Below are 11154 nucleotides of genomic sequence, written 5' to 3'. Positions count from 1 at the left end.
CTTGTTTCCAGGAGCCTGACACTTACTGGTTTAGGGCCTTGTGCTCCTTTTTCAAAGAACGAGTGCCCAAAGGCTAGGTATACTTGGGACCTCTTCACCCCAAAGCAGTTGAGTATCTTTGAAAAGGAGGCTCTTATGTGCACACGGGGACACCCTCCCGGTATCCCGTGGTCAAATCTACGAGAGCTAGCCTGATCCCCAAGTAAGTCATGTTAATCATTACTTTAAGGAAGAGTAGGTGGGGGTCAGGGTTCCAGCAGACCTCGTGCTCCAAAGTTCGAAAATCAAGGGAGGGGCGGGTATGACGACTACACATGGTTTTAAAATGTCACAGGACTCCAGTTAGGCGCGGGCACGCACGCACAGACGCGCAGAAATGAGTGCATGCCAAACTAATTGAATCCGAGTGAGGGCTGTAATCTAGTTAATTGTATCCGTCTAGTTAATTGTATTGTGCCAATGTCAATTTCCTGGTTTTGATAGTGTTGCCTAGTTACATAAAATATTGAGGAAAGCTGGGTGGGTTACGGGTCTATGGGACTTCTTTGGACTAATTTTGCAAGTTTTTCGTGAGTCTATTTCAAAGTAAAAAGTGAGAAAACAAAACACAAAGGGAACCTCTCCCTCAACCCCCACTTCCCCCGCCCAGCCCACCCAAGAACCGAACCGCACCTCACACTTCTGCCCTCACCCTGGCCTCTGTTCTGGTAAGTCCAGGAGGGTGTGGGTAGGTGGGCGGGGCCGCGCACGCGCAGTCCCGAAAGTCCCCGCCGCGTCTCCGGGAAGTCACGCTTGCGCAGTCTGGGTCCCTGGTCGCCCCGCCAGCCCCTCTCCGCCGTGGGGGACCCGGGTGCCTTGGCCCCTCCGCGCTGCCGTCTTTTCCGGCAGTTGGAGCGCTTCCTGTTGTTCTCACCTGCAACCGCCCGTGGTCCCCTACCTCGGAGCACCTCCGCTGTCCCCTCCCCTCCTGTGGCGATCCCTCTGGCCGGACCGGCACCCGCGGCGGTCCGCCGCCTCCAGCTCAGCCTTCCTGCGGGCTTTGGTGAGTGTTCTGCCGCCGTACTCTTCGGTCCGCGCCAGGCTTTCGCCTTCGTCTCCTCTCTCCCCGGCTCGGGGACTGTCCCCTGCCCGCCTGCGCCCTTCTTGCAGCCCAGCCGGGCCCCTCGGCCGCTCTGTCCGGCTCCCGACAGCCCCCGCCCCGCGGGCGCTGAGGCTCCTCGGCGGCCCTCCCACGGTCTCGCGGGCCTAGGCTCCCCACCCCGGTGCGTCTCGCGCTCCGTGTGCCGTTGGGGTGGGGAGCCAGGCCCTCTGCTTTCCAAGGTGCCAGCTTTGTCTGCCTTCTGCTGTCTCAGTCCTCTCCGGGATCTCGCCCGTTACCAATCCCCCCCCCCCTTTTAAATTTTCCATTGATTTGAGAGAGAGAGAAGCATCAACTCGTTTCCCTTCGTTGTGCTCTTATTGATTGCTTCTCCTACTGCTCCGACCCGACCCGACCCGAACCAACCACCCAGTCAGGGTCTCTCTCTCGTTTTTTGTTGTTGTTGTTGGAGCCTAAGAGCCTGAGAGTTGTAGTGTGAGGCAGAGCTGTGTAGAGCCCCGGTAGTGTGTGCTGGTACCTTTGAGTCGGCTCCCTTCCCCAGGGTCTGTCCTTGGGTACCGGCCTTCAGATAACCTTAAACATCACAGGAAAATTTGACTTTGGGTGATGGGTATGCAACATAACCGAATGTCAAAATAACCTGGAGATGTTTTCTCTGAACATATGTACCCTGATTTATCAATGTTACCCCATTAAAATTAATTTTAAAAAATGTAGTGAGGACTCTCCTATTAAGAATGGAGTGAAACAGGCAAGTTGAGAAGGACTTAGAGGGAAGTCTCAGTGTCAGAGAGTGTGTGGAATGGCTGGTCGAGAGACAAGATCGGCCAGCTGCACTTGGAACTGATTAAGAGAGGCAGGGAGAAACTTGTTGCGCTTGACATGTCCAGAGGGGGGCCTGGGGTGAAGTAGACCCTGTGCTTCCTCTTCCTCTCGGGTCACCTTGGCTCTGAATTGGAATTAGCCAGGCAGTACTTGTGGTTTCCCTAAACATAAAACAGCCATCACAATTACAGGCTCCGCTCTACCCCAGACAGTAGATACCGACTTCCTGATAAGAGGATGGGAATTCTCTCCTCCAGCTCTGCATAGAAAACCATTCCCTGTCACACATAAGTATTCTCAACACCCAGTAATGGACACAAGTGTTTTCCCAGTAGGCTTTTTATAAGGGGCTCACTCAGTGCATATAGCATTGCACAGGAGATCGAGGAGGATATTAAAAATAGTATAAGACTTGCTTTGCAGTGGCTTACTGTTTAGTAAGACAAATTAGGTAGGTCATTTTTTTTTTTTTTTTCATTTTTCTGAAGCTGGAAACAGGGAGAGACAGACAGACACCCGCATGCGCCCGACTGGGATCCACCCAGCACGCCCACCATGGGGCGACGCTGTGCCCACCAGGGGGCGATGCTCTGCCCATCCTGGGCGTCGCCATGTTGCGACCAGAGCCACTCTAGCGCCTGAGGCAGAGGCCACAGAGCCATCCCCAGCGCCCGGGCCATCTTTGCTCCAATGGAGCCTCAGCTGCGGGAGGGGAAGAGAGAGAGAGGAAAGCGTGGCGGAGGGATGGAGAAGCAAATGGGCGCTTCTCCTGTGTGCCCTGGCCGGGAATTGAACCCGGGTCCTCCGCACGCTAGGCCGATGCTCTACCGCTGAGCCAACCGGCCAGGGCAGGTAGGTCACTCTTAAGGAATTGTCTTAGCCCCACTGTTGAGTTGTCCAAATGAAAGATTTGGGTTGTCTAGTCACAAGAAAGTAAACCGAATTGATGAGACAGGTGTATTTATAGAGATAACAGTACCATTGTAAAGTCAGTCAGCCAGCCAGCCACGTGTAGCTTTCTAGACGGAATAAAACAATGGTTTTCATTTCACCTCCTTTTATGTTTGCAGTGCCTACCCCTGCTTATGAGCATCATGTCCTTTTGTCAATTTTTAAAAACTTTTCAGAATTCCTCACCTACATATTTATTTACTAATTTTGCAGAGTTGGAGAATGAAAGAAATAGGCCAGTCTGTAGGTCAGGCGTGAAGGCTTGGATCATCAAAAACATGAAGGAAAGCCATGTCTTTTTTTTTATTTTTAAACAGGGATAGAGGCAGAGTCAGAAAGAGGGATAGATAGGGACAGACAGACAGGAACGGAGAGAGATGAGAAGCATCAATCATCAGTCTTTCATTGCAACACCTTAGTTGTTCATTGATTGCTTTCTCATATGTGCCTTGACCGCAGGCCTTTAGCAGACCGAGTGACCCCTTGCTTGAGCCAGCGACCTTGGGTCCAAGCTGGTGAGCTTTTTGTTCAAGCCAGATGAGCCCACGCTCAAGCTGGCTACCTCAGGGTCTCAAACCTGGATCCTCCGCATCCCAATCCGACGCTCTATCCATTGAGCCACTGCCTGGTCAGGCAAGCCATGTCTTATAAAAAGCGTCTGGCCTTGGCCCTGGCCAGTTGGCTCAGTGGTAGAGCGTCGGCCTGGCGTGCAGGAGTCCCGGGTTCGATTCCCGGCCAGGGCACACAGGAGAAGCGCCCATCTGCTTCTCCACCCTTCCCCCTCTCCTTCTTTTCTGTCTCTCTCTTCCCCTCCCGCAACCAAGGCTCCATTGGAGCAAAAGTTGGCCTGGGCACTGAGGATGGCTCCATGGCCGCTGCCTCAGGCACTAGAATGGCTCTGGTTGCAACAGAGCAATGCCCCAGATGGGCAGAGCATCGCCCCTTGGTGGGCGTGCCGGGTGGATCCCGGTCGGGCGCATGCGGGAGTCTGACTGCCTTCCCGTTTCCAACTTCAGAGGGATGGGGGGGGGGGAATATATATATATATAATATATATATATACATACATATTGATATATATCACATTATCAAATGTTATGTGTATGTGTGTGTGTGTGTGTGTGTGTGTGTATATACTAGAAAGCCCGGCGGTCATACGAAATGACCGCTGTTCTAGATATTATACATTGTAATTAAAACGATTTGTGCAAAGGTGTCTGCTAATTCAAACTGAATTACCCAGGGCAGGCGGTGAGGACGCCCCTTTGCTTACTGCTCCACGGGGTTTCCCCCTTCTACTTGCTTAATTGCTTAAAGTAGAGTGCAATGAAGGAAACCACTGGCGGTACATTTCTTAAGAGCCACCGCTAGCTCAATAAATAAAGGTGATTTAAATAATAAAATGTTAATTCACATGTCAAAGATCTTTTTGTACACAACATTTCTTGTGTAGATCTTTCCATCATTTTTAAGCTTGCCTTGCAGAGGACCATCAATTATTTTTAATTTTATGTCCATTCACGAACTCTTGAACAGGCGACATAAAGTTGACCGTGTCCAAATGCAGGCTCAGGTAAAAAAAATGCCAACACGCTTAAGCATTTGGCCCTGAGACTTATTGATGGTCATAGCAAAGGCAAGTTTTACAGGAAATTGTCTACGTCTCAATTGAAACGGCAACCCTGTTTGAGATGGAGCCAAATCAATTCTTGGAATGACATGTATTTCACCTTTAGAGGAGCCAGTCAAAGACTTAGCTATTATGACATTATTTTTCAATTGGAGAACCTCTAGTCTTGTACCATTGCAAAGACCCCTTCTGGTGTTAAGATTTCTTAACAGCATAATAATTACTCCAATCTTTAACCTCAATTTGTGAGGTGGCATGCCAGAAGGTGGGACTATTTGAATGCCATGGCAACTTCACCCCATTGGCTAGTACAGTTATGCAAGCAACCAATAAGCTATCGGTGACAGACACTTAAGCCGCATATAATAAAGATAAGTGAGATATATACATATCTCAAAAGTTATTAGTGGCTTAACTCTAGGCAGTGAGAATACAATAGGTCATTTTATTCTTGTTTATGCTTTCCACATTTTCTTGTTTTCTTCAATGAGCATGTACCATTACCGTTAAGTTACCAATAACTTTAAAATTTAAATTTTTGGCTCTGGCCTCCCCGTTTCCAGCTTAAGAAAAATACAAAAAAAAAAAAAAAAAAAAAAAAAGCGTCTGGTAGCTCAGTTGGTTACAGCATTGTCTGGATACGCCAAGGTTGCAGTTTGATCCCAGGTTAGGGCACATACAAGAATCAACCAATGAGTGCATAAATTAGTAGAACAAACTGATCTCTCTCTCTCTCTCTTTTCCTTTCTTCTCTCTCTGTAAAAATCAATTAAAAAAAGTATTTGGTTGATCCAGTGAACCTATAAATTGCTGTAGGGCAGAGTAATTGTATCTTTCAATGTAAGATTGTTAGAATTAAACTAACCCTTTTATGAGTGGAGAAAAACAGGAGGAGGTTTTAAAGAAAGGTTAAAGGGGAAGGCCAGGGCAGCCTTTGCCTTACGTTAGAGACTATATGTGCAGGTTGAAAACCATTTTGTTAGAAAATTTGTTGGCCTATTACAAAGCATCTTTGAGTGAACTTAATCTCCTGCTGATCTTTTTTTCCTCTTTCTTCTTTTCCAAGGGAGAGGAGGATAGATAGACAGACTCCAGCTTGGGCTGGACTGGGATGCATCCAACAACCCCTGTCTGGGGTCTATGCTCTACCCATCTGGGGCCCAGCTGGAAATTGAGCTATTTTTAGTGCCTGAGGTGGAGGCTCGATGAAGCCATCTTCAACACCCAGGCTGATGCACTTGAACCAATTGAGCCACGGCTGCAGGAGGGGAAGAGAGAGAGAGAGAAGGGAGAGGACAGGTGGAGGAGCAAATGGTCGCTTGACCTGGAATTGAACCCAGTACAGCCACACCCCGGGCCCACTCTCTACCACTGAGCCAAGTGGCCAAGATCTTCTGTTGACCTTTTAAAAAGTTTAGTAAGTCATGCCAGTGACTTAAGTGGGCCAAATCCCCCCCCCCCCCAGTTTCTATGTGCTCATCAGTGTAAATGTAATTTTGTTGTTTTAACTTTGTTGAAAACTGAAAAATCACTAACTTGCTAAACTTACATTTATTAACCACCTATTATTTGGAAGACACTGTTTGTCTCAGGCTTAAACTCATTCACTCTAGTTGTATTTTTAAGTTGAAGTAATTTTAGTTAAAATACACTGCTCACAAAAATTAGGGGATATTTTATTGCTTCATATTCATTTGGAAATATCCCCTAATTTTTGTGAGCAGTGTATATAAGGGGTTTCCAGAAATTTTCAGACAGTGGATGACTGGAGTACAATGTGCTCACTTGCTTCAGACTTGTTTTTAAATCTGGTTTTCACATTTCTTCATCAAACTTAGAGTGCTTGTGGTTTTCATTGTGGGTGGAGAGGGGGTACAGGCTGACAAACAAGGAACCACACCCAAGCTTTATAACCAAACAGAGGTTGGTTTTTTTTCAAAGAAATTCTGATATCCTAAAAACACTTGAGTTTGTTTTGGTATTAGCAAAAACTTCCCATAAAACAATCTTATTTTATAATAAGGTAGAGCTAAGTTTAATGTCTCAAATTGGTGATTACTGATCATTGGACACACCATGAATCAAAATGTTTGGCTCTGAAGTAGAGCCTTGATTTGGAATCTCTTTGCTCTGAAAGGATTATTCTTTGTTTTTCCCCCCGAGTAGTATTTTATAAAATTGCTTAATGTTGTCTTTTTTCTTAGTAATAAAAAGTGTTTGCGCATTCCTTAAAAGTCTTAGTTTGCTCTACAAAATAAAGAAGTTGTTAAGTATTAAGGGGAGAACTTTCATGAAATGCACGCCCTTTGAAAATGAACCTTGGCTCTCCTGATTTGTAGTCAGCTGTGTTTTGGGTGAAAAGACAGACTTGGAGGTAGGGTGTGTGGGAGGAAGACACAGAAGGGTAAATGTTGGACATTATTGCCAGTGCTGGAGCCTGTTAAGGTTGGTGAGTAGTCTGGTCAAGTGTGACAATATAGGTTGACAGAAATTTCTGGGGGGAAAATGAGATTTCAATTTAGGAAAAAAATGTTCAGTCATCCTGTTAAATTTTGTTGCTTTCTCATAGGTAAAACTAGGAACTTAGGGTGGCTTGTTTCTATGGTATTATCCATCACTAAAATTGTGATGCATTTTTTTCCTTGGTAATATTGCTTCCATCATAGGTCTTTGTTTTAACTGGTAAATTCATATAGATAGTAAACATTTATTAAATATATATGTCAGAATGCATATATATACTGTAGATGAGCATTTTAGTCAGACTTTTTAAACTGTAGAAATCATAATTTTTTTGTTGCTGTTGTTCAGTGAGAGGTGGAGAGGCAGAGACAGACTCCCACATGTGCACCAACTGGATCCACCCAGCAAGCCCACTAGAGGGTGATGCTCTGCCCATCTGGAGTGTTGTTCTGTTGCTCAGCAACCAAGCTCTTCTTCCCGCCTGAGACCAGGCCATGGAGCCATCCTCAGTGTCCTCAACTTGCTCCAGTCGAGCCATGGCTTCAGGAGGGGGAGGATGGGGAGAGAGAGACACACAAAGAGAAGCAGGATGAGAAAGGGTGGAGAAGCAGATGGGCGCTTCTCCTGTGTGCTTTGACTGGGAATCAAACCCGGGACATTGACACCCAGGCCGATGCTCTACCACTGAGCCAACCAGCCAGGGCCAAAAATTTAAATTTAAAAGTTATTGGTAACTTAACGGTAATGGTACGTGCTCATTGAAGAAAACAAGAAAATGTGGAAAGCATAAACAAGAATAAAATGATCTATTGTATTCTCACTGCCTAGAGTTAAGCCACTAATAACATTTGAGATATGTATATATCTCATATATATATATAAAACATTTGATAATGTGATATATATATCAATATGTATATATATATATATATATATTTTTTTTTTTTTTCATATCCCTCTGAAGTTGGAAACTGGGAGGCAGTCAGACTCCCGCATGCGCCGGACCGGATCCACCTGGCACGCCCACCAGGGGGCGATGCTCTGCCCATCTGGGGCGTTGCTCTGTTGCAACCAGAGCCATTCTAGTGCCTGAGGCAGAGGCCATGGAGCCATTCTCAGCACCTGGGCCAACTTTTGCTCCAATGGAGCCTTGGCTGCGGGAGGGGAAGAGAGAGATAGAAAGGAAGGGGGTGGTGGTGGAGAAGCAGATGGGCTCCTCTCCTGTGTGCCCTGGCCGGGAATCGAACCCGGGACTCCTGCATACCAGGCTGACGCTCTACCACTGAGCCAACCGGCCAGGGCCTATATATGTATATTTTTTTAAAATAATTCTGTGAACAAAATTAAGATCATGGTATATAATCTGTTTTGCAACCTATTCTTTTCACTTAAAGTGGGAACATTTCTCCGGGCATTAAACATTTGAACATATTTTAATTGTCTGCATATTATTTCATTGTAGGCTTTTTAATAGTTTAATCAGTTCTGCTGTTGGATATTCAAGTTATTTCTAGTTTTTCTTTTTTTAAAAAAAATTTATTTATTTTTTTTACAGAGACAGAGAGTGAGTCAGAGAGAGGGATAGACAGGGACAGGCAGACAGGAACGGAGAGAGATGAGAAACATCAATCATCAGTTTTTCATTGCGCATTGCAACACCTTCGTTCTTCATTGATTGCCCTCCCATATGTGCCTTGACCGCGGGCCTTCAGCAGACCGAGCAACCCCCCCGCTGGAACCAGCAACCTTGGGTTCAAGTTGGTGGGCTTTTGCTCAAACCAGATGAGGCCGCGCTCAAGCTGGCGATCTCGGGGTCTCGAACCTGGGTTCTCCGCATCCCAGTTCAATGCTCCATCCTCTGCGTCACCGCCTGGACAGGCTAGTTTTTCTTTGTTTATAGTGCTGCATCGAACTGTCTTGTGTGTGAACCCTTATGGGTCTTTGATTTCCCCAAGGTAGATTCTTAGATGGCAAAGAGCTATACTGTGTCTACAGTATATATTCTTAATTTACCCATATGGTATTGTGATAATGTTTTTTTTTTTTTTTAAATACAACACTTTTTAAAGATATATTTGTGTCACTTTGAGGTGCTGGTAGATTTGCTTCTGAGTGCTACATGCTGTTTCTTTGTATTCATCCCCAGCATTTTCTTTCTTTTCTTACTGAATTGCCTCTGTAACTTGTTAACAAGATGATGGCATAATGTACATTTTCTTGTGTATGTCCCGTTACAAGCCTGTGTGACAATTTCTCTAGGCCTTTTCCTTAGGGGTAGTAGTTCAGGGTCATAGGACACTAATATATACATATTTTCACCAAGTGTTCTGTTTGTTTGGCTGTTGTTATTTACAGGTACTTGTCTGTCCTCCAGAAAAGTTGTACCAATTTACCTTCCTACCGGTAAGGTAGGAGAGCGCGTAATTGTAGGTTCTAACTCTGAGACTAACACCTCTTCTTTTCTTTGTTTCCAGCGGCCATGGCAATGACGGGCTCAACACCCTGCTCCTCCATGAGTAATCACACGAAAGAAAGGGTGACAATGACCAAAGTGACACTGGAGAATTTCTATAGCAACCTTATCGCTCAACATGAAGAACGAGAGATGAGGTAAAGAATTTTGTCCAAGAAAATTATGTCATTGTTTTGGTATTTATGTCTGGTATCATACAGAACCTTCATAATATTGTTGAAAGGAGACAAGAATAACAACAGCCATGTTATAGCCTATCCCATTGCAGTGGAATGACAGTGTCATTGGTTTCCAAAGCCCTTGCTGTTATAACCCACATATTTCTACTATTACGTCAATGACACAAAATTCCATGATAGTATAAAACAATTAATTGAGCCATATCCGTGGAGTTCATGAAGGCAGTGTGATATAATGGAGAGAACAGCACTTATGTAGTCAGACTTGGGTTTGCATCCTGCCTTTCCCATTTGGTAGCCGTGTGAGGTTGGAACAGGTTCCTTGTCTTTCTGGGTATCAGTTCCCCCATCTGGAAAATGGGGGCAAAACTGCTTGCCTTGCAGAATTGCTGTGGGGATTAGACAAAACAATACTTGAATACCTACGATAGTGCTTTACACATAATGATCACTTAGTTAACAGTGGTAGTAGCAGCTTTTGTTACTGCTCTGGTGTCTATATACTGTTCATGTAGTTAACTCATGATTAAAATTTATTCCCAGCATTTTATTATGGAAGTTGACAGAGAATAATTATTCAGATACAATTTAATATTTTTATTTTGTTTCCTTTAAAGGAGAGGGGCAAACAGAAAAGGGGGGGCTACTTAAAATGTTTTAAATCCTTGAAAGGACCTCTGAAGCATTAACAATTTCTGAGGGATATTTTCCTCTTTATTAATATTTTAGAACACTGAAAATATTACCATAGAGCAGTGGTTTTCCACAACTAGTCTGCAAAAGAGTCGCTCTGGGATGTTGTAGAAAGATTATAGAGTCTAGGGTCATGAAATTTCTGGCAGACCAACACCGGTCTGTGAACTGGTAGTTAAAAACCACTGTCATGGAGTATACCACATAGGTTGTTATTTATGTGGAAAATAAAAACCATTTGAAGATAAAAAGAAAAAAAGTGCAGATAAGTTGAAAGAATGCCCATAAATATGACATCTAGATTCTGGAATACCATTTGTTGTCTTATCACATATCTGTGTATTCATCCCTCTGTGCATTCTTTAATCTATCTTAATTTTTTGCTGTACTTGAAGTATGTTTTAGATGTCACTGTATTTTCTTTTTTTTTTTTTTTCTTTTTTATATATTTTTTTGCATTTTTCTGAAGCTGGAAACAGGGAGAGACAGTCAGACAGACTCCCGCATGCGCCCGACCGGGATCCACCCGGCACGCCCACCAGGGGGCAACGCTCTGCCCACCAGGGGGCGATGCTCTGCCCATCCTGGGCGTCGCCATGTTGCGACCCTCCTGGGCGTCGCCATGTTGCGACCAGAGCCACTCTAGCGCCTGGGGCAGAGGCCACAGAGCCATCCCCAGCGCCCGGGCCATCTTTGCTCCAATGGAGCCTTGGCTGCGGGAGGGGAAGAGAGAGACAGAGAGGAAGGCGCGGCGGAGGGGTGGAGAAGCAAATGGGCGCTTCTCCTATGTGCCCTGGCCGGGATCACTGTATTTTCTTAATATTTCTGCTTGCATAACAAA

At 45.2% G+C, this 11154-nt stretch overlaps 1 protein-coding gene across 1 annotated transcript in view; it reads left to right on the top strand.

The window, feature by feature from the left end:
- The first annotated feature begins 779 nt into the window (after window positions 1–779).
- Window positions 780–11154, top strand: part of STK38 (serine/threonine kinase 38) — a 48418-nt gene continuing 38043 nt past the window's right edge. Inside the window, exons 1-2 of the mRNA XM_066237436.1 lie at window positions 780–1042; window positions 9443–9578. Of these exons, the coding sequence (XP_066093533.1) occupies window positions 9448–9578 (131 nt within the window). The 5' untranslated portion in view covers window positions 780–1042; window positions 9443–9447. The remainder of the gene's footprint in view (window positions 1043–9442; window positions 9579–11154) is intronic.

This window comes from Saccopteryx bilineata, chromosome 1, assembly GCF_036850765.1.
Source record: "Saccopteryx bilineata isolate mSacBil1 chromosome 1, mSacBil1_pri_phased_curated, whole genome shotgun sequence".
Lineage (NCBI taxonomy): Eukaryota > Metazoa > Chordata > Mammalia > Chiroptera > Emballonuridae > Saccopteryx > Saccopteryx bilineata.
The sequence above is the reverse complement of the archived record's forward strand: the minus strand, read 5'-3'. Positions and strand labels throughout refer to the sequence as shown.